At 40.3% G+C, this 24,956-nt stretch overlaps 1 protein-coding gene across 2 annotated transcripts in view; it reads right to left on the bottom strand.

Moving 5' to 3' along the window:
* The window catches only part of asxl2 (ASXL transcriptional regulator 2), a 267,455-nt gene that overhangs the window by 169,968 nt on the left and 72,531 nt on the right, over nt 1-24,956 (bottom strand). Inside the window, exon 2 of one of the 2 annotated variants that reach the window (XM_043675898.1) lies at nt 2,953-3,035. In XM_043675898.1, coding sequence (XP_043531833.1) covers nt 2,953-3,035 — 83 coding nt within the window. Of the gene's footprint in view, nt 1-2,952; nt 3,036-24,956 lie in introns of those variants that run through there. The other variant, XM_043675944.1, reaches the window with a different exon arrangement.

Below are 24,956 nucleotides of genomic sequence, written 5' to 3'. Positions count from 1 at the left end.
TGATTCAGGATCAAGAAATTTGCATCTTATTTAATGCACACTTGCAAGTTCCCGTACTGGGAGATGAAATATTGTCTGTGGAGTATTCAGCTTGGAAGAAATAATGAGCAGACTCAGGAATACACAAAACGGACCTATATCAAAAGCTGCTTAGGGCAGCACAGCAGAGCATGAAAATGAAATATGAATTTATAGCAACAAAGTTGGACGCCTCTTTCTCCCTGTCTCTCCCAACCTCAATGTCTATGTCCAATGAACAACAACCATTCCCAAAAACTCAAGCATATGTACAAACTTTCACCGTTGCTGTAGAAACAAGACAACAGCTCAACAGTTAGGGCTGAGGTCATTCTCAAATGTTAGGGCTGAGGTCATTCTCAACAACTCCAGTACTTAAAGAACTTTAAACAGCAATGTCAAAAATCACACAACACCAGGTTATAGTCCAACAGGTTTAATTGGAAGCACTAGCTTTTGGAGCGACGCACCTACTACCACCTGATGAAGGAGTGACGCTGTGAAAGCTAGTGCTTCCAATTAAACCTGTTGGACTATAACCTGGTGTTGTGTGATTTTTGACTTTGTACACCCCAGTCCAACACCGGCATCTCCGAATCATAAACAGCAATTGCCCTTTTACTTCCTGTCTGTAGTAGGGTGCGTTTTCCCACCAACCACTCCCAGCCCCCACCTCTATAATTTAAACTTACAACCTGTGTTTGGATTTGTTTGTCGGTTGGGGATTAAGTATATAATAAAATTCCACTTTATTTCACTCAAGGAAACTATTTTGTTTTGATATAGTTAGTCAGGTTTTAGTTGAAGTATAATTACTGTGTGCTAAAACAGAATTAATATTTGTTGCGACTGGCCAACAGGAAGTTGAAAAGAAAGGAGTCTATTCCCCTTCCTCGCCTGGTGGAAAGAAGGTGCAAAATTAGTGAAAGTGAGCGGACAAGTCGATATGACTGTAACAAAAGCATTATGGGCCCTTAACTTCATTAATAGAAATTACAACAAACACAGGAAGTTATACAGAAACTTTATAAAATATTGATTAGACTTCAGCAGGAGTAGATTGTCTAATTTTGGGCACCACACTTTAGGAAACATAGCAAGTTCTTGGAGTTAGTGCAGAAAAGATTTACTAAAATTATAGCAATGATGAGAAACTGGAAATGTGTGGATTCTGCTCAATGCGTTGAGTTTGGTTTAGTACGTAGACAATTAAGAGAAAGACCTAAGAATGAATCCATTGGTTAGACTAAATAAGTTCTTGCATAACAGCATCCATTTTGGCAAAGGTTTTAGTGAAATCAGATAAAAGCAGCGGAAACTATTCTCTTTAAAGCTGAGACGGTAAAGAGGAGATTTAATAGAGATGTTCAAAATCACAGAGTAATAAAGATCAACTCTTCCAGTGGCAGGACTTAAAGATGTAAGGCACTCCATAACACTCCATAAAGATAACTTTATCTCCCATACAATGAGCTGCTTTAGTCCAGAATATCTACTTGAAAGAGTATGGGAGTAGAGTCAATAGTAACATTCAAAAGAGAATGCTTCAATGCGAAAAAGGAAAAATATGGCAGTTGTAGTGAAAGGAGAGGTTTTAAAATGCTCTAGCAGAGAACTGCACAGGTATTATGGGTCAAATGTGTTGCATATTCTACAGACTGTCTTTAACGGCAGCAACGGTACTTTCAGGTTTTACATTGAACTACAATTTTAATTTTTCAGTAAAGTTATTTTTTTCAAACAAACATCCAGGTAAGTACAATGAATAATTAGAATTACTTCAAAACTCTTCTCTTAACCCACCTATCTGAGCGTAACATTCAAATATTACTGCGAATATGAGAAAGAGGTTTCAGAGCATATTACTATGAGGAGAAAATAGGCAGCAAGAGGAGAGGGAGAACTTGTAGACTGAAGTAGGGCAGAGTCAGATGAGGAATTAAAGAGGCAAATCTTTAGCTTCAGAAAGCAAAAAAACAGAAGACATGAGGCAAAAGGATTAAGGAAAGCAGCTCTATTACTCAGGGATAGAGTGGCTACAGCAGTCATACAGTGAAGCAAAGACAACAAAGGATAAACCTGTCACTGAGAAATACAAGTATCAAGCAGTAAAGGACCAGGAAGGAGTATCACTGAACTGCAATGGGTGAAGCCAAGGAGGCAACTGAAGACAAGGATAAAGTTCTCGATGCCGATTTTTAAAGATGATGGGTGGAATCTACTGCTGCAAGGCAGCCAATGGCAGTCAATGGGTTTTGCTTTGTTAAGGGCTGAAGGATGAAAATAATCAAGTGTTACGGTGATAAAGGTATTGGTTAAGGTTCTGGAGAAACAGGGAAAGAGTATGGGAGTAGTCAATAGACTGTCGTGGCACTAAAACATAGAGAAGTGGTGGTTCTCTTCACAGGCTGATGTGGAAAACGAAATTAAAAAATAAATTGAGGTCAACGCTGAGACTGCTCAATCAGTTGAGTTCGGTTCAGTATGCAGACAATAAAGAGAAAAGTCTAAGGGTGAATTCATTAGTTAATATTAAATAAATCTTTGCAGAACTGCATCCATTTTGGCAAAGGTTTTGGTGAAATCATATAAAAGAAGTTGCATAATGGATTGTCAAAGAGAGATCACTGTGGAAGGCAGAACAATGCTCCATGTTCAAAGCAATACAACAGCTGCAGAGGAATGAAAAGGGACAGTGAGAGCGACTGTTGTCACAGTGTGACCTGGACTGAGCAGAAAGCTGTTGCTGTGTATGTATGGTTGTATGACTCAACCTGATTTTGAATATGCAAATTTAATCTACACTTGAGAAATTGACTGCTTTTTTCTCATGAGTGTGAAATTCATGGGATTACATTGTTCTTCCACTCAGGGAAATAGTGGTCACTATTTCACAGAGACAATTATTTATAAACAAATTGTAAAAGCACTCACCTGATCTCCTTGAGTCCTTCACGCTGGATGACCTGTAGGATCTCCTTGTGGCTCATTGGTGTGTTTGGATACTTCTCCAGTACCTGATAAAGATGTACAGCAATGTCAGCTTCAGCTGTGTATCCCTGGCTGGTAATCACACTTAAAGGCTGTATCCAGCACATATCAAAATAACCCAAAAGCTAATTTAGAAATATTCTACTTCAATTACTATGGTCAGACTTTTTAAAAATATGACAGTGTTTATCAATGAAACATGATTAATACTATAGGTAATGTGTTTCTTGGAAGTTTAATTTAAATTTGTTCAGTTAATGAAAACTGCCTATCAATCAAACTTAGTAAGAAAAACAGATGTTTAATGCATATCAGAGGTGTCTACTTATCTATAAAACTGCATTCTTTATACACAATATTCAAAAATCCAACAGTTCTGGCAGAGTCACAGGTATCATTTTTGCAGAATGGAGAAAAAAACATTGCAAACACAGTAAGACAAAAGACTCACTCACAATTGTATCTTGATTGAAAATGCTAAATACCTAACATGGATATAATCTTCCTTATTCTTTTAAAGAATCTCAAAGATCACACGAAATAAACGTTTTTGTCTTCGTGCAGAATGTAAATCAGGTTGTGTACCTATGAACCTGACTACCGATCGCAAGAATGTCAATTTTCACATTTTGAGTCCAGAGTCCAGTGGTAAGTGCTTTGAAGTTCACTCCTGATACAACACACACCCTTTGTCTCCACAATGGCACTGAAAATGTCGAATAAGCAAGCAGTTTTGGAACTAATGCCAGGGAGAGATCTGAGTGCGGCTCAGAGAAACTTTACGACTTGTCCCTGTGTGTTAGAAAGAACGTCATTCAGCCAAAACTTTTCTCCTCAGGCTGTTTCCTATTTAAAATCAAATTATTTATTTGATGAATTTGAACTCAAAGCCTTTTTTAAATTTGAAAGTTTCAAGCTTGAACCTATCAACAGTAGGTTGGCAACCATGAACAAAGTAATAACTCTCAAATAGCTGTTGAAAACTATTCATTGGATGTGCATTGTCTGTCAGTCACTGGCATGTTACTGAACATAGATCCTGAAGAAAGGAACAGCTATGAGTTTGGAGACAAATTCATGTCGATTTTTTTCTCTCTCTCAGCTATGGAACTCTCCCTCGGAAGAAGGTGATTAATGTTGCAGCAGATGAACTTAGGCAATGAAATTTATGTTTATGGGTGAATAGGGATGTGGAATTTGAAGCAGATAACACATCAGCCATGGTCTGATTAAATAGTGCAGCAGGGTCCAAGAAGCTGAATGGCCTATTCCTGCTCTTACTTCACAGCTGCATGTACCTGTGGGAAGCCTTAAAAAGTCAACCCTGAAAGCTAAAAGAAAAATCTACCTTGTCCATGATTTTTCAAACTAAAAAAACAGTTTCAGTTTTTTTGAAGTGATATGAAAGAAAATAAACTTATTCAGAAATTAGAAGCAAACTCCGAAGCTCACTTTCAAGGTAAAACTTTGCTGCTGATGACAGAAGAGAATGATACAAGCACCTAATTCACAGAGACAGAATGTGCAAGGTGTAAACTACACAAAAATAAATCAATTCTCCAAACACCCCTTCTCGAACACCAACAAATCATAATGTGGAGGAGCCAGTGTTGGACTGGGGTGGACAAGGTCAGAAGTCACATGACACCAAGTTATAGTCCAACAGGATTATTTGAAATCACAAGCTTCCGAAGCTCAGCTCCCTCCCTCCACTTCCCTGATGTAGGAGCAGCACTCCAAAAGCTTGTAATGTCATGTGACATCTGACCAACAGGTCATAAACATTATTGCAAACTCAAAAAATAACAATCAACATTTCTTTATCAGTTATCAAATTGTCATGTGACGGAAGACAGAATAACTTCAGGGAATTATAAACCAGTCTGCTCAACATCAGTGATAGGAAAATTCATGAAATCCCTCCTAAAGCACTAAATAGAAGAATATCTAGAAATTTTGAAAGTGAATAATTACCAACCATTTTAAAAGGGAACATCTTGTTTTACCAACCTCGAGTCCTAAGGTCATACAGCACAGAAGAGGCCTTTCAGCCCATCAAATCTGTGCCAATCTATTTACACTCGTTCCACTTTTCAGCAGCTAGTCCATAGGCTTAAATGTAATTCCATTCTAAATGCTCATTCAAGACCTTTTTAAAGGTTGTGAGGTTTTCCACCTCTACTACCCTCCTAATGGGTTCTTTTAGAACATAGAACATAGAAGAATACAGCGCAGTACAGGCCCTTTGGCCCTCGATGTTGCGCCGATCCAAGCCCACCTAACCTACACTAGCCCACTATCCTCCATATGCCTATCCAATGCCCGCTTAAATGCCCATAAAGAGGGAGAGTCCACCACTGCTACTGGCAGGGCATTCCATGAACTCACGACTCGCTGAGTAAAGAACCTACCCCTAACATCTATCCTATACCTACCACCCCTTAATTTAAAGCTATGCCCCCTTGTAATAGCTGACTCCATACGTGGAAAAAGATTCTCACTGTCGACCCTATCTAAACCCCTAATCATCTTGTACACCTCTTTTGTCAGGAAAAGTGCAATTTGAGACTTTCAATACATGACCATCACCAAGAAACGCAACTCAGAAGAGATTTTTTACCCTAAATATAGTGCGAATGCATCACTGTTGACGATAGGGAGTAGTTGAAACAAATAGTATTGATACGTTTCAGGGAAATTGAGATATGTGTTTGAAGGTGGAGGATACAGAGGCTTAGGTTGAGATAAGGAAGATGGGTGGATGATAATGTGCAGCATAAATATCAGCTTGGACTTGTTGGACATGCTGTCCAGTTCCTGTGCCATACATCTTGTGTAATCGTACATATATAAATCTTACGTAATTGTACATATATAAATATGTACAATTTATGTATTTGACTTACTGTCACCTCTTTTCTTAAGAAAATCGCAGCTGCGAACTATTCTTAGAATGCTTTCAGAATATTAAAATACACATATCACACTCATAACTATCAGTCATGAAGAAAAGGACCTCGTCAAGTTAAATCAATAGAAAAACATTAATGAGCCAGAAGTAGCAATTCTCCAGCCACCATGTCTCAGTGATAAACCTGTTTCACTATACAGTGCATGAGCTGTAAACGGCCTTGTTTTTAATGTGAAATGCATGAATCAAAAACTGCTCAGATATTAACTACATCCAGGACAAAGCAACATGCTTAATTGGCATCACATCCACTCCCTTCACCACCGACGCTCAGTAGCAGCAGTGTGTACTATCTACAAGATGCACTGAAGAAATTCACCAAAGATCCTCAGACACCACCTTCCAAACCCACAACCACGTCCATCCAGAAGGACAAGGGCAGCAAATACATGTGAATACTATCCTCTGCAAGTCACTCACGGTCCTGACTTGGAAATATATCGCTGTTCCTTCAGTGTTGCTGGCTTATATTCCTGGAATTCCCTCCCTAAAGGAATTGTGGGTCCACCCACAGCAGATGGACTGCAGCAGTTCAAGAAGTCAGCTCACCACTACCTTCTCAAGGGGCAATTAGGTACAGCAATAATTACTGGTCCAGCCATTAATGCTCACATCCCATGAGTGAACTTTTAAAAAATGCTTTGCCAACCACCTCTCCTTTATTATTCAGTTTTGACTAGACTGCCTTAATTCCAATCTTAACTCATGTAGCTGGAACCAGTACACTCCTTCCAATGGCTTCTCTTCCCATTCCTACCCTGCCACTTTGTTACCAATCAAAACAAATCAACCTCTGTTTGTGAGCGAGGGTTGTAGGACTATTAATACCTGTAGGACTATTAATACCTTATTGGCATACATTTATTTTGCAAAATTTGAATACATAATATCTAACTGAAAATAAAAAATGCTGGAGATGACAGCAGGTCAGGCAGTATCCATGGAGAGAGAGCAGGCTCAAGTTTCAAGTCTACGTGACTCTTCATGAACATTCTCAGCTATGAACTTGGGAGATGATAGAAACTTACTGAACTTTTAACCTTTTGGATTTGTTTTGCCGTTACTTTCTCCAATTATATGCATTTCTAAATAAATTCATGAGCTAGAAAGGGTAACTTAAAGCCATTTTATTTGCTGTCTCACGAGATTAGGTTAAATAGAACCTAAGTTTTCCCAAGTTCAATCAATAATTCACATTTTCACACTTGCTTTTTATGGGCTGGCAATATCTTCAAATGGACAATGATATTAACATTGAGTGCAAATTCAAACTCCTTTAACTGTACGATTAGTTACAATACATTTGATTTATATCCTTTTTATGCAATACTCCATCATGATCAGTTTAATAAAGCTCTAAATCAGCAGAAAATGTTTTTATAAATACCAGGTAAATGACTATCCAAGAGTCAGTTCGTTAATCTTGCTGTTATGTTCAATATTAAATTCAAATATCTTTGAAATTTAAATTATTTGGAAGTAACACTGTACTTACACAATGATAAAACAGCACACAATAGAATTCACTGTACAAGAGAAGACCATGAAATTTTTCTTCTAAACTTACTCCAAAAAGTCCATAAAGTCATTGAGTAGATTATAATATCAGCTAGAAAATCAATTCTTAAAGTCTTCACCCCCTGCTAATAATGAGTAATTGATAAGGATGTTTGCAAGAGGATTGGCTTTGGAAAGCTGAATTAAAATAGTATTATGACATATTTAGGAAAAACAAGACCTAAATGTTGAGATTTCTCAACCTATTTCTTCTTACATTAGCAATAAATGGATGAGTGTATCATAATAAGGGACACCTCCATTACTAACAGAATGGAACAGCCACTTAATGGATAATGACAGTTGACAAATAAATAAAGCCTCCATATTTTGGTCTGCTAAATATAGTAAGCAATTTTCAACAATTTTCAAATGAGGACAAGTATAATAAATAAATTAATATAGTTCAGTTTGATTTTGAACTGTTAAGTTATTTTATACAAGAGGAAATTGTTCTTAGCAGACAGTGCAATAAAGCAATGTTTCATGCAAGGTTTTGATCTCAAAAATATGAGAAGTAATTGATTGCAGATCAACGCTCCCTTGAAGTTCTGTTTTCAGTCTGGCTGCCTGTTGTGATTGACAAATAGTCGTGTACACCGAGATCTTTAAGGGAAAGTTGCTTGTGAATGGTCTGTTTGTTCCCCACACACCATATTCCTGTCTGCTGCACAGCCATATACCCAGCTGAGAAAAAACTCTGGTGTAGATTCTATAAACCCCATAATCCAAAGAATAAATAAATACAACCACAAAAGAATCAAATTATGTTTGATTTACATATAGTAAAGGTTCACAGTAAGTCATAATGACATTTCTAGAGTGACCAGCTGAGAAATATCACGGTGACCTGGCTGGTGATTGTGGAAAAAAATCAATTGCAGAAATTGCAAAAATAAACAGATGGAATGTTTCACAAAATTATTCAAAAAACACACACAAATTGAATTAACCATCATTCCGAGTTCATGTTAATTGCACTCATTTGCTGACCTGCGAGGGATTGTTAAAATTAATGTATTTTTATAGGCAACAGGACATTAAAAAACTTTCCAAATTATAGTTCTGTACTGTTTTGAAACAGCTATTCATATACAGTATTCACTTTAAACTGTCACTCAAGCCAGAAGATAAAGAGCTTGTAAAACATGATGGACAGTTTGGAAAGGAAACAGCTCCATATGATATTCAACCATTTGTTGTAACTGACAGAAAAAGATTGATTATCACTGGCAAGCACATTTCACAAATCATCTCATGAAATGCATCATTCTTCACCAGTCATTAGCAATGCATCCAATTCCATTCTACCAGATTACCTCCCTGATACCCTGCGGCTCCCCTGACCCCTCTCAAACCCCCAGGCCCTGCCTCTTCCAACCTCACCTTCAGCATACAAACCCCATTTTCCTTGTTGCTATCTGAAATGTTAACTCTACTCTCTCTCCACAGATGCTGCCTGACCTGCTGAGCTCAGCCAGTAATTTCTGGTTTTGTTTCCCATTCCAATCTCTGAGATGGAACAGGAAACCAATAAAATCACATTTGATATTTGATTATATCCTCATTATGACAATAGGCATTTACTATAATTAAGTGTCTGTGTGACAAAGTGAATTAATTTCAATTAATTAACAAATTCTTCACCTCATTTGACATAATGCAGTACATGGATAAATTAACACAAAGGTTACAATGCAGTATATAGTAAGGTGGATAGTTGGCAGTTGCTCAAGTTTACTGTTTAGATTTGAGGAGATAAATTACTGAAATATACCATGCCTCATTTATAAGGGGAGGGGTGTCATCTTATTTTGAAACTACAGTTTGGATATAGTGTTCACTTCAAGGTGCCATACAGGAACAGCCAATAGATGAAACTTTAGGAAGGGTTAGGACAGACATGCAGCACGTGTCTTATTAAAAGCAGCCTTTACGATATTGTGAGTTTAGTTATTGCAGCTTTCACACAAACTTCATATTTGGTGAAGAACTTCACAAGGCATTTTTTTCAATTATTGAAAAGCTGAGTAGTGAATCAGAGAATTGCTACAGAACAGGAGGGGGCTGATTGTTCCATCGAACCTGTACTAGCTCACCGTACGAGCAATTTATCTTGGGTCCTTGTGTTCTCCCTGTACTCCTGAATATTCTTCAGTTTCAGATAACAATCTCATTCATTTCTGAATATCACAATCATTCCAGATCCTAAACTAAGTGAAAAGCCATCTAAACATATCACCATGGCTTCTTTTGCATCTCATATTCTTGATCCTACACCTAATGGGGTGTAAACACCGTCTGGATCTCTCAAGGTTCTGAAAATCTCATTCCATTCTCCTTTCAATCTTCTCCTACAAAAATAACTTGGATAGAGCAAGCCTGGGACCATTCACAGGGACTATTTTCTGCAAAATCTATATTGATCAATTAATTAATTCAACTTAAAGGCTACATTCTGCCTCAGCTAATGTTTAATTAATGGCAGAGGCCTTGCCAAGTCCTGAAACCTGTCAATGTTAGCTATGAGGACGGGTGTTGGGAATACTGGGTGTGCGTGGATCTCCTTGAGAGTTTCCTAGCGTATCGGAGGCTCTTCCACACATATTCATACCCACCTATTAAATCCCATCTGCCCACATGCATCTGGCCTCCCCTTCCAGCTCCCTGGACTACCTGAGCTTCTCTCTGTGTTGGAACAGCCAATAACAAACGCAGCCATGAACACACTTGCCTCTGAGGGAGGGGTGAAAATCCCAGCATTAAAATGCTTACTTCCATGGTCAGAGCAAGACAATCAATGATGCTGTCACCATGGAGTAATAAAGTCTGCAGAAAGTTATAACCCAGAGTTAATGAGGCAGTGATCACTAGCAATAATCAAACAATCACAAATCTACATTCCTCAGGTGAGAAATAATGTAATACAATTGAGGCAACTCGTGCAGATGTTATTATTACCACAGACTATACACTTTTGTTACCAGGCTGAAGGTTCAAGCTTGATTCCAGTACTTGAGCACATAACTTTAGCAGAATGCGCAATAAGTGTAACATTGTCTTACACAGAATGTACAGCACAGGAACAGCCCTTCGGCCCACCACGTCTGTGCTGGCCATGTTGCCATTCTAAACTAACCCCCATCTGTCTGCGCATGGTCAATATTCCTGTATTCTCTGCCTGTTCATATGTCTGTCTAAGCGTGTTTTAAACTTTGCTATCATATCTGCTTCTACCATCTCCCCTGGCGCTATGTTCCTCTGTGTAAAAATGTGTCTCTCACATTTCCTTTAAACTTTCCCCTCTCACCTTAAACCTATGCCCCCTAGTATTTCACATTTCCATCTTGGGAAAAAGACTCTGACTATCCACCCTATTCAAGCCTCACAGAATTTTACAAACTTCTATCAGGCAACTCCTCAGCCTCAGATGGTCTCAAAAACAATCCAAGTTTTTCTAACCTCTCATTATAGCTAATACACTCCAATCCAGGCAACATCCTGGTAAACCTCTTTTGCATCCTCTACAAAGCCTCCCCATCCTTCTGGTAGTATGGCAACCAAAACTGCACACAATACTCTAAATGTGGCCTAACTAAAGTTTTACACAACTGCAACATGACTTGGCAACTTCTATAATCAATTCCACAACCAATAGAGGCATGTATGTGAAATGCCTTGTTCACTTGTGCTGCCTCTTTCAGGGAGCTGTGGAGTTGTACCCCAAGATCCCTCTGTATATCAATGCTCTAAGGGTCCTGTCATTTACTGTATACTTTCCTTTTGCATTTGACCTCCCAAAATGTATCACCTCACATTTGTTGTATTCAAGATGAAATGTTCATACTTGTCTCTGACTATCTGTTCAGAATAACAGGCAAGTCTTGCAATGTGAGGACTATCACAATTCACCAATCTAACTTTAAATTTTTTATTAAAAATAGATTATATTTGCTGTTTTTAAGACTTCAGCATTAAATAAAGCAACATGACATCAGGAAAGATACTGCAAAGCTCACTCCTTGAATGTGAAGTCCATTGTAGCAGCTGCGAGCACCAAACACGTTCTTTCTTGCTTTTACATTCCAAGAATATCCTCAGTTAGTCAAATGCTGTTAAATATTACCCTGCAAAGCCTCAAAAGGGAGAGGAGCTTTAAAGGAATAAATTAGGCCTGAAACAATATGCATGCAAGCAAGAATGTAAAGTTTACAATCAGGAGAGTTGGTTGTGGGGATGGTGTGATGGGAGCCTAGTTCCTGCTGAAGAACCAGGGGAAAGACTTACAGAGGAAAGCAGTAATGACATATCCTGTTGTGGGAGCCTGAGAAACTAGGCCAATATAAACTCAACTCCTTCAGTTTGAATGCGCCCCATGGATATTCAGACTTGATGCTTTTTGAAGCACAATGATCCAAGTACTATTATTGAAAAATTTACTGAACTACAAGAATTATAAATACAAAATGAATGAGCCCATTCATACATGACAACTCAAAAATCCACATCTCTCTAAATTTGAAATGGTAGTTTTAAAATATCATGAATTGTTGGCTCGAAAGAATTTACCATTGATTGGGGAACACAAGGTTTCCTGCATTTGAAACTCAGTATGATTGGTCATCTCATTATCCAAAAGTTAACAGAGGGGCTGAGAAGGGAAAGGGAATTCTGAAATTGTAGAATGGGAGTTACAGAACAACACTCATTGGAACTGCAGATAAGAGCCCACCATCGTTAATGGCAGGGAATCAAAACCAAGGTTTCAATTTTGGTAAACGCCTGAGGCCAGCAAATGACCCAGTAGCAATAATGATAAAATAAATCAATAATGAAGCTAAGTAAATTTTTAATATTCTTGTAATTATTTAAAGTACAGTCAAATGCAAAACACGATAATCTATTAAGAATCAATCTTCATAAAACAATTGGACTGCAGTGAGAGGATGGTCCAACTCCGCTAGATCCTACAGGATAGCTCCTGGCACTGTCTAAATCAGAAACCCTTTCTAAGTTGAAGGAAGATCATGTTAGGTCACCATTTGGAAAATGAATTGGGAAGCAGCACCAGAACAGAAATACGTTTGAAGATATTAGTGTGCCAATGTTACTTCCTCATATTCATTCCAGATAGTAGTTGTTCTATAAAATCCTTTCAATGTGGAAAGGGGCCATTCAGCCCATCAAGTTCTGTACCAACTTCCAGCATCCTATCCAGAGACCTAGTCCACCCACCCAATCCCCAAAACCCTCCATTTCCCTTGTTTAATCCACCGAGCCCTTTTTTATTCATTAACAATTTGAGGGCATCATTGGCTCTGCCACCATTATTGCTCATCCCTAACTGCCCAGAACATTGCTGTGTGTCTAGAGTCACCTCTAGGCCAGACCAGGTAAGGATGATGGTTTCCTTCCATAACAGCCATGAGTGAACCAGATGGGTTTTTTCCAACAATCAACAATGGATTCCTGCTCATCATTAGACTCTTCGTTCCAAATTTTGTTTCTTTACATTAAATTCAAATTCCACCAACTGCCATGGTGGGATACAAATCCAGATCCTCAGAACATTTCAGGGTCTCTGGATTAATACCACGAGGCCATCGCCTCCCACTTAGCCTGCACATCCCTAGTCACTATGGGTAATTTCCCATGGCCATCCACCTTAACCTGCACATCTTTAGAATATAGAAGGAAACAAGAGCACCCAGAGGAAGCCCACACAGATATGCGGAGAATGTGCAAACTCCAGACAGACAGTCGCCCGAGGGTGGAATCGAACCCGGGTCTCTGGCGCTGTGAGGCAGCAAGGTGAATTGGATCCAGTGAACCTCCATTAAGGATACCACCCATGAATCCATCAGTGAAAACAGGAAGAACGAAGCCTGAAGCATTTATCACTGACAGAACCGTGAATAATTACAATCATTGCAGTTATTTGTTTCAATAATTTACAACAAGGAAGAATGCAGGACGAGATGCATTTCCATTTTATGCGAATTAATTTAAAGCTTACAAAATAACTGAGTGAATGTTGTGTTTCTTTATTCGAAAAAGTGTTAAATCCTGGAAACTTTACAGAAGGAAAGTCAAATGTTATTTCCTCCTGTTTAAAAGCAAGACAATTTGTCTCTGATCATGTGTTACCTTATCAGAGTTCTTAAGGCAAGTAGAAACTTGATTCATTGAACAGACAACCTCTCAGAAGAAGAGTTCTGTGTTCCACTTTTCAATTAAAAGACATGGAGGAATTACTTGCACTGTAAGTACCCCACCCAGTATTGGCTATTGTTCCCTCTTTAGTAAGAAAGCTGTTCATTGAGGCAGTCAGTTTGGGTGAATTTTAAACGCTTTTAATCAAATATCTTCAGTTTTTTTATATGGAAATATCCACTTTGAGGTGCACAAAGTGATTTATTTGTTATCTCAGATATATGTGATAGATAACAGTATTCTTTGATCTCTGAAAAAGAACACAGACTGTATTGAAGATGGTGAAAGGTGATATGGTGAGTGCAGTTCTGGTTTCTGATAGTAGCCCCTTCAACACCAGGAACATGCAGCTCCCTCACCAAGAGCATTAAAGATATGAGGAGTGAACGGGGTTGTGAGATTAAATTAGATACTTGTGTCGGGAAAAGCACTGTCTTAACTTCCTGGGGCAATATTTCAATATTGCAACATTGATAATTCTATCAGAAACACAAAAGATGATTTGAACGATAGGTCATTTCTGTTCTGATGAAATACTAATAGGGGTAGAATCTCTTGGAGATCTGAACAACTTATGCCATGGTGAGACTTGTGTCAGAATCAGATGAGAAGTCCACCCAGGCCTATCTCAACGTCAAGAGCAACACGCTACATCCTTCACGTACTTGCCAAGCCACAGCCTTACCAAATGCACCAAACAAACAAAATGTCAAGAAATGGTGACACGGACATCAGAGCAGATTCTTCAACTCACTACTGACTGTGGAGAGCTGAAAATGTGTTGCTGGAAAAGTGCAGCAGGTCAGGCAGCATCCAAGGAACAGGAGAATCAACGTTTCAGGCATAAGCCCTTCTTCAGGAATAATGACTGACTGTGAAGAGCCTCACAATGATCAGCAGCACAGACATCTGATTGCAGGAGTTAGAATGTTATGTTGAGGTTGCACAGGACACTGGTGAGGCATTGGAATGCTGTGACAAAAACAGAAATTGGTGTAAAGTTCAGCTGCTGAAAAGTGTGTTGCTGGAAAAGCGCAGCAGGTCAGGCAGCATCAAAGGAACAGGAGAATCGATGTTTCGGGCATGAGCCCTTCTTCAGGAATGAGGAGGGTGTGCCAAGCAGGCTAAGATAAAAGGTAGGGAGGAGGGACTTGGGGGAGGGGTGTTGGGAATGCGATAGGTGGAAGGAGGTTAAGGTGAGGGTGATAGGCCGGAGTGGGGTGGGGGCGGAGAGGTCGGGAAGAAGATTGCAGGTTAGGAAGGCTCCTTTGATGCTGCCTGACCTGCTGCGCTTTTCCAGAAACACATTTTCAGCTCTGATCCCCAGCATCTGCAGTCCTTACTTTCTCCTAGTAAAGTTCAGCAGGTCTGGCAGCAACTATGGAGAGAAATCAGAGTTAATGTTTCAGGTCCAGTGACGCTTCTGCAGGACTGATTCTAATTTTAAAATCATAAATAAGGTGAACAGCAAAGGTCTTTTCCCTCAGACACTGGACCCTGAAATGTTATCTTATTTGTCTCCACAGATGCTGTCAGACCTGCTGAGCTTTTCCAGCAACTTCTATTCTTGTGTCTGAATTCCAACATCTGCATTTCTTTCAGTATTTATTTTGGAGTACTGTGTGCAGTTCTGGTCACCCTGCTATAGGAAGGATATTATTAGACTAGAGAGGGTTCAGAAAAGATTTACCAGGATGTGGCTGCGAATGGCAGGTTTGAGCTACGGGGAGAGACTGGATAGGCTGAGACTTTTTTTTCATGGAGCATGGGAGGTTGAAGAGTGACCTTATTAAGATTTATAAAATCATGGGGGGCATAGGTAAGGTCAAAGCTCTTTCCCTTCAGGTGGGCAAGTTCTTAAGGAGAGGGCACATTTTTAAGGTGAGAGGGGAAAGATTTAAAAGAGAACTGAGGGACAATTTTTTTCACACAGAGGGTGGTTCATACATGGAATGAACTGCCAGAGAAAGAGGTAGACGCAGGTACAATTACAACATTTAAAAGATATATGGACAGGTACATGGATAGGAAAGGTTTAGAGGGATATGGGTAAAGTACAGGCAAATTGGGCTAGTTTAATTAGGGAAAGCTGGTAGGCATGGACGAATTGGATTGAAGAGTCTGTTTCTGTGCTGTATGACGTATCCATCTATAACTCGATGGCACAATTCACAGACACCAGCCACATGCACTCCTTGAACACGGATTTTGACATCTGACATTTTCTAACCTCTCAGAGCTATCATGAACCTCTTCAATCCACTTCCAGGCTGCTTAGGGAGCACAGACCCACACTGCTGGGTGCACCAGTGACTAACATTGAAGGTACTGGTACAAGGACAGGGGCGGGAACCTGATTATACCAGACTGCATCTCAGGGCTGCTTGCATTTTATCTCACTCTCTCTAATGCCGACCCGAATGCCACCGCATCCATGCCTTGCCTTACCATGTTGTGTCAAGCCCATTAGTACATTGGTGCTTCAAAAGCTATCAGTACCTGCACATTGACATTCTCCTTCTCACAGACACACCAACAGGTTGCTTGTCATTCTTTCTAAAGTGGGCTGTGGGGGAAGTGCTGACATCTTGCTGTCCAGCACATCAAGAGAAGCAGAAAGCAGGCAATTTGTTATAAATGGGTTTTTTTCTGGTTGGCAGGTTATAACCAAAGGGATGCCACAGCAGCTGGACCTCAGGCTACAACTATTTACAATCTATACGAATGACTTAGATGCAGGAACGGAGACTACAATCGCCACATTTGCAGATAACACTAAAACAGGTGGGAAAGAAAAATGGGGGCGAGGAAATAAGAAATTTACAAATAGCTATGGATTGGTCCAGTGAATAGACAAAAATGTGGCAGATGGAGATTAACATGGAAAATGTGGCAGATGGAGTTTATAAAATGAAAAATGTGAGGTTATCTGTTTTGGTCAGAAGAATAAAAAGGCATTTTTTTTAAAGTAGATTGTTAAGGACCAGGCCCTCCCCCTCAAACCATTTCTTGAAGGTAGCCTAGAGCCTAACTTTTCGAGTTGTTTTAAGCCAGGTGTAAGGTGGATACTCCAAGAGTAATGCACTCAGTTTTAAACAAAACATGATTTATTTACAGAATACTGAATGAAACACAAATAAAAGAGAACCAAATATAGAATAACTTAACCCAGCTGAAAACCCAACTGACTCTACCATAACTTAATGACACTGTTCTAATTTCCTGCAACATCCCCCATAAAAACACTTCTTGACAAAAAGGTATATTCAAACACAGGAGAGAGATGTCAGAGAATCAGCACGGAACCTTTTTTTTGCACTGCAACTGTTTCTTTGGGTCCCCAGCTAAAAACTCAAACAAATTAGAAAAACCCCTGAAGTGTGAGCACTGGCCACTCCCCTTTCACTGTCCAACTGTTTTAACCTGACTGTTGCCTTGGGTGGTATCTGTTAGCCGTTAGCGAAGTCCCCAAATTCCCAGCTAATTCAGAACCTCTGCCTTTTACAATCCCTCTTGAAAAAAACCAAGGGCAACATAGCCTTGTTAAAAGAGCAGCATTGTCACAAGAGAGAAACTTCAGCTGTTTCACTGCATTGGGATCTGGGTGTCCTCATGCTTGAACCACAGAAAGCCAATATGCGGGTGCAGAACGGAATAAGGAAGGTAAATGGAATTCTGGCATTTTTAGGTAAAAGAATAATGTATTAAAGCAGGGATTGTACATCTGCCTATTTCAATAGCTAGCTTGAACGTTAAAGATTGTATATCTGAAAAGCAGTGAGTTCACCTCATGTCTTGGTTCAGGCTTTTCCCATAACTGAGAAACTCAGGTTTTTCCAGTTGGAGCGGAGCAGCCCCCTCATTAATCTCATCATTAGCAAACAAATACAGGAAAGAACACAGAGAAATAAGTATAACACCTGACCTCAATCTAAATACAACGCCAGGACAAAGAGTTTAAACTTTGTTGGAGAGAACCTGATGTCAGTGAGATCTTCACAAAATAATGAGGGCAATAGTGGTAAAAGACTTCCAGGTTAAAAAGCAAAGTTGAAATTCTCGAGTCACTTCAGAAACAGTTCAATACTGACCAAATGATCATAAAGATTTTCTGTGCAACTAAAGTGGTCTGAATGACTTTCCTCATCTATATCAAACTTATCAGCTCATGCAATCAGCAGATACGCTGGTCAACTTCCTGCTGTTTGTGAGACCTTGCTGTGTATAAAATGAGTTCTGTGAATGTTCAACAAGTGAATATCAAAATGTTTTCTGAGTGAAGTATTGAGACATCCTACAAATGCAAGGCTTTCCTTTGTTTAAAATGAGTCACCACTTAATGAGCCAACATACCCCAGAAATATTTCCCACTCCCGCAAGGACCATCTCGCAAGGTTACAATCTTCAAAATCCACTTAACTAAAAACTGACCTGAAGTACAGTTATATTTCCATTGGCTCTGCGTTAGAACATGGTTAAGGAAAGCACTGTATCTGTAACTGTAGGATTCATTTTTTTTATCCGATGGATCATATTGTTTGAAGTTCTTACCAAACACACAAGTAAATTATTTTCTCCCATGTGGTACTATGGATTTCCAGAAAGAACAAAGTTTGCAGGTAGTGTATAGACATGCAGGTAGTGTATAGACATGCAGGTAGTGTATAGACATGCAGGTAGTGTATAGGCCTGCAGGTAGTGTATATACATGCAGGTAGTGTATAGGCATGCAGGTAGTGTATAGACATGCAGGTAGTGTATAGACATGCAGGTAGTGTATAGACATGCAGGTAGTGTATAGACATGCAGGTAGTGTATAGACATGCAGGTAGTGTATAGACATGCAGGTAGTGTATAGACATGCAGGTAGTGTATAGACATGCAGGTAGTGTATAGACATGCAGGTAGTGTATAGACATGCAGGTAGTGTATAGACATGCAGGTAGTGTATAGACATGCAGGTAGTGTATAGACATGCAGGTAGTGTATAGACATGCAGGTAGTGTATAGACATGCAGGTAGTGTATAGACATGCAGGTAGTGTATAGACATGCAGGTAGTGTATAGACATGCAGGTAGTGTATAGACATGCAGGTAGTGTATAGACATGCAGGTAGTGTATAGACATGCAGGTAGTGTATAGACATGCAGGTAGTGTATAGACATGCAGGTAGTGTATAGACATGCAGGTAGTGTATAGACATGCAGGTAGTGTATAGACATGCAGGTAGTGTATAGACATGCAGGTAGTGTATAGACATGCAGGTAGTGTATAGACATGCAGGTAGTGTATAGACATGCAGGTAGTGTATAGACATGCAGGTAGTGTATAGACATGCAGGTAGTGTATAGACATGCAGGTAGTGTATAGACATGCAGGTAGTGTATAGACATGCAGGTAGTGTATAGACATGCAGGTAGTGTATAGACATGCAGGTAGTGTATAGACATGCAGGTAGTGTATAGACATGCAGGTAGTGTATAGACATGCAGGTAGTGTATAGACATGCAGGTAGTGTATAGACATGCAGGTAGTGTAATGGATTTCCAGTAGTGTATAGGCCTGCAGGTAGTGTATAGACATGCAGGTAGTGTATAGACATGCAGGTAGTGTATATACATGCAGGTAGTGTATAGGCCTGCAGGTAGTGTATATACATGCCCAGCTATTGATAGAATGAATGGAAATCTCAGGTGTGGCCTTTTTTTAACTAATTATGGATATGATTCCAATGACTGTTCTCAAAACCTCCACCTAAACAATGCAACTTTGAATTCATTCTGGATGTAGGTTTGCTTGCTGAGCTGGAAGGTTCATTTCCAGACGTTTCATCACCATACTCAGTAACATCTTCAGTGAGAGACTCTGGACGAAGCACTGCTGATAATTCCTGCTTTCTATTTATATGTTTGGGCTTCTTTGGGTTGATGATGTCATTTCTTTTTCTCAGGGGTTGTAGATGAGGTCTAACTCGATGTTGATAGAGTTCCGGTTGGAATGCCATGCTTCTAGGAAATAATATTACCACAGGAAATGACATCACCAACCCAAAGAAACCCAAACATATAAATAGAAAGCAGGAATTATCAGCAGTGCTTTGCCCAGAGGCCGACTGAAGATGTTACCTAGTAGGGTGATGAAACGTCTGGAAATGAATCTTCCAGCTCAGCGAGCAAACCTACATCCAGAACCTCAAAACTCATTTGAATTTATTAGCTAAAGATTTAAATCTTCTGACTTTTAAGATGCCATTAATGGAACCATTTACAGGATGGTATATTAATTTACTTCTCACAGATATTCTGTATTATAAACCACCTGCCATTGATTGCATGGCCTGGATATCTGCCCCACATAAATGTAACAGCAGTGCAGTGGAAAGGTGATGTATTAGACCAGATATTCAGCTCCTGACTTTTGCAAACAGCTTATTTTGGCCTTATTTGGAGCAAGGTGTTTTTGTTTAGCACACAGTCCTGTGCATTGGGTGGGGAACAATGGGCAGCACTGTGCCTGGACTTGGCGTTTTCTCTTCCTCAAATTGGACCCATCTTGTTACCCAAACACAAGTCAGGTTCGAAAATCATTGAATATACCAAGACTATTTCAACTGAAACCCTGCTTTCTTAAAGCTAGAATACTAATGATGGAGGAGAGCTTTCCTTAGATAGCCTACCCTATTCTACCAGTCCATTCCTACCCTCCCAGTCCATTTTTAAGGCTCTGAAATATAACTGAGTAGCCTCTGATACAAAGGGATGAGTCCATTCCCACCAACTCATTAAAAGGCTGTGGCAGATGGGGCACTCGGAACCATCTACTGTTTCTCCAGGTGGATATATCTGTATAAATCTGTTTTTCAATTTAGTTTCGTGCCTTGTTCCATTTCTCTTGTGCCCCATCCTCCATTTGTTGTGATAAGGTTACTCTAGACTAGAGAACTTAAACAAGGAATTAGGAAGGCTAAAAGGGGCCATGAAATCTCCCTGGCATATAGGATTAAGGAGAATTCCAAGGCATTTTATATGTATATCCGGAGCAAGAGGTAGCCTGAGAAAGGGTAGGTCCATGTGACATTTTATCAATGCCTATTTTGGAAATAGAACCAGCCTGACTCAAGGTTCAGATACAGATAGACTCTAACCTCACATCTTTAATGCATGGTCTAAGCTAAGATGTCACTTTTTTTTATAAAACTTTAAGTTACCTCCGGAGTGAGACTTGAAAGCAGCTCTGTGATTTTACATATTGATGAATCAAAAAGACTTAATACCAATCTAAGTTTGTTCAATACATCGCATTAGTTGTATGACACTTTGATCTTTTACTATAAATGCTGTGTCCTATGATCCTGACCCACTAACTGATTAAGAAGCAGCGCTCCAAAAGCTAGTGCTTCCAAATAAACCTTTTGGACTATAACCTGGAGTTGTGTGATTTTTAAGACAAGGAGGAGCTTGTATTGGGTGTCTTGAAAAACATTAAGGCAGATATGCCCACCAGGCCTGATGGGATTAATCCCAGGACACTGAAGGAGATAAGGAAGGAGATTGCTGAGGCTCTGATAGAGATCTCTGTATCTTTTTTAGACACAGGTCAGGTTCCTGAAGACTGCACATTAACCAATATTATTCCCGTGTTTAAGAAAGCAAACAGGGATGATCCAGGAAATTACACGCTGGTGAGACTTATATCAGATGTAGTGAAATTATTGGAGAAGTTTCTTAGGGTCAGGATTTACTCACATTTAGATTAGATTACTTACAGTGTGGAAACAGGCCCTTCGGCCCAACAAGTCCACACCGACCCGCCGAAGCGTAACCCACCCATACCCCTACATTTACCCCTTTACCTAACACTACGGGCAATTTAGCATGGCCAATTCACCTGACTTGCACATCTTTGGACTGTGGGAGGAAACCGGAGCCCCCGGAGGAAACCCACGCAGACACGGGGAGAACGTGCAAACTCCACACAGTCAGTCGCCTAAGTCGGGAATTGAACCCGGGTCTCTGGCGCTGCGAGGCAGCAGTGCTAACCACTGTGCCACCGTGCCGCCCACAAAGAATGAACTAATTAGGGATATTTGGCATGGTTTTGCGCAGGAGAGGTCTTGTCTCACAAATTGATTGTGTTTTTTCAAGAAGTGATGAAACCAAATAATTTTACAAAGCCTCTCATGGTAAACTAGTCTGGAAAATTAATTCACATGGGATCCAGGATGAGTTGGTCAGTTGGATACAAAATGCGATTGGTCATAGAAGACTTGGGTTAGTTATGAAAATGTAGGTAGTTTGAATAGTAAGTTTGCAGATAACATGAAAATTAATGGAATTATGGATAGTGAGGACGGTTGTCAAAGGATGCAGTTGGATATAGATCACTTGGGAAGTTGGGCAGAGAAATAAAAGACGGAGTTTAATCCAGACAAGTATGAGGCAATGCATTATGGGATATCAAATGCAAGAGGCAAGAGTACAATAAATGGCAAAACCCTGAGGAGCACTGGTGTCCAAGCCCACACCTCCCTGAAAATGGCAACACAATTCGACAAGGTGATGAAGAAGGCATATGGCGTGTTTGTCTTCATTGGTTGGGGGACTGAGTATAAAAGTTTGCAAGTCATGTTGCAGCTTCAAAAGCCTTAGTCAGGCCACATTTGGAGTCTGGTGTACAGTTCTGATCACTCACTACAGGAAGGATGGGGAAACTTTGAAGAGGGTGCAGACGAGGTTTCCCAGGATGTCACCTGGATTGGAGTGTATTATCTGTAAGGAGAGGTTGGATAAATTTGGATTGTTTTCATGACAGCATCAGAGGCTGAGACGTGACCTAATACAAGTACAGTAGCGCCCCGACTTACAAACTTAATCCATTCCGGGACCCGGTTCGTGAACCGAAAAGTTCACGAACTGAATCAATTTTTCCCATTGTTCGGATAGCGTAAGAATGCTTGGACGTAGCAACGAACGCTGTTCACAGCGCATGCTCCAAAGACGAACTGAATGAGATCACGCGGGGCCCAAGAGCTTTTGCGTTTAACAAGCACGTAGCAAAGCAGAACAATGAAACCACGGGCTTTTTGCGTTCGTACCTTCGTTCGTACCTTGAATTTCGTACATACGTTGAAACAAAATTTTACATACAATCCTGTTCGTAAACTGATTTGTTTGTGAACGGGGTCATTCGTATATCGAGGCGCTACTGTATATAAAATAATGAGAGGCATGGATAGGGTGCATAGTCGGAGTCACTTTCCCAGGATGGAAACGACAAATACTAGAGGGCATAGGTTTAAGGTAAGAGGGGAAATTTGGAGGAAGTGATACATTTATAAGACCATAAGACCATAAGACATAGGAGCGGAAGTAAGGCCATCCGGTCCATCGAGTCCACTCCGACATTCAATCATGGCTGATGGGCATTTCAACTCCACTTACCCGCATTCTGGGCCACTTCAAACTGATGCAGGAAGCCTAGTGATGGGAGATAAGGAAATAGCAGGAGAACTTAACAAGTACTTTGCGTCAGTTTTCACAGTGGAAGACATGAGTAATATCCCAAAAATTAAAGGGTGTCACGGGGCTGAGTTGAGTATGGTTGCCATTATGAAAAAGATAGTGCTAGAAAAGTTAAAAAGTCTTAAAATTGATAAATCTCCTGGCCCCGATGGGATACACCCTAGAGTTCTGAGAGAGGTGGCTGAGGAAATAGCAGAGGCATTGGTTGAAATCTTCCAAGAGTCACTGGAGTCAGGAACGGTCCCGGATGATTGGAAGATGGCTGTTGTAACCCCCTTGTTCAAGAAAGGATCAAGGCAAAAGATGGAAAATTATAGCCCAATCAGCTTAACCTCGGTTGTTGGTAAAATTCTAGAATCCATCATTAAGGATGAGGTTTCTAAATTCTTGGAAGAGCAGAGTCTGATTAGAACAAGTCAACATGGATTTAGTAAAGGGAGGTCATGCCTGACAAACCTGTTGGAATTTTTTGAAGAGGTAACAAATAGGTTAGACCAGGGAAACCCAGTGGATGGGGTCTATCTAGACTTTCAAAAGGCCTCTGATAAGGTGCCACACGGGAGGCTGCTGAGCAAGGTGAGGGCCCATGGTGTTCGAAGTGAGCTGCTGGGATGGATTGAGGATTGGCTGTCTAACAGAAGGCAGAGAATTGGGATAAAAGGTCCCTTTTCAGAATGGCAGCCGGTGACGAGCGGTGTCCCGCAGGGGTCGGTGCTGGGGCCACAGCTGTTCGCATAATATATTAATGATTTGGATGAGGGAACCGGGGGAATTCTAGCAAAGTTTGCCGATGATACGAAGTTAGGTGGACAGGCAGGTAGTACTGAGGAAGTGGGGAGGCTACAGAAGGATCTAGACAGGTTGGGAGAGTGGTCCAGGAAATGGATGATGGAATTTAACGTGAGCAAGTGCGAGGTCTTGCACTTTGGCAAAAAGAATAAAAACATAGACTACTTTCTAAAATGGTGAGAAAATTAATAAAGCCAAAGCACAAAGGGATCTGGGAATGCTAGTCGAGGATTCTCTAAAGGTAAACATGCAGGTTGAGTCCATGATTAAGAAAGCGAATGCAATGTTGTCTCTTATCTCAAGAGGGTTGGAATATAAAAGCAGAGATGTACTACTAAGACTTTATAAAGCTCTGGTTAGGCCCCATTTGGAGTACTGTGTCCAGTTTTGGTCCCCACACCTCAGGAAAGACATACTGGCACTGGAACGTGTCCAGCGGAGATTCACACGGATGATCCCTGGAATGACAGGTCTAACATATGAAGAACGGCTGAGGATACTGGGATTGTATTCGTTGGAGTTTAAAAGATTAAGGGGAGACTTAATAGAGACGTACAAAATAATACATGGCTTGGAAAAGGTGGATGCTAGGAAATTGTTTCAGTTAAACGAGGAGACTAGGACCCGTGGACACAGCCTTAGAATTACAGGGGGTAAATTCAGAACAGAAATGCGGAGACATTTCTACAGCCAGAGAGTGGTGGGCCTGTGGAATTCATTGCCACGGAGTGCAGTGGAAGCCGGGACGCTAAATGTCTTCAAGGCCGAGATTGATAGATTCTTGTTGTCTAGAGGAATTAAGGGCTACAGGGAGAACGCTGGTAAGTGGAGCTGAAATGCGCATCAGCCATGATTGAATGGCGGAGTGGACACGATGGGCCGAATGGCCTTACTT

This window comes from Chiloscyllium plagiosum, chromosome 3 (assembly GCF_004010195.1).
Source record: "Chiloscyllium plagiosum isolate BGI_BamShark_2017 chromosome 3, ASM401019v2, whole genome shotgun sequence".
In the NCBI taxonomy this organism is placed as follows: Eukaryota; Metazoa; Chordata; class Chondrichthyes; order Orectolobiformes; family Hemiscylliidae; genus Chiloscyllium; species Chiloscyllium plagiosum.
This window is presented reverse-complemented; position numbering and strand designations above follow the sequence as displayed.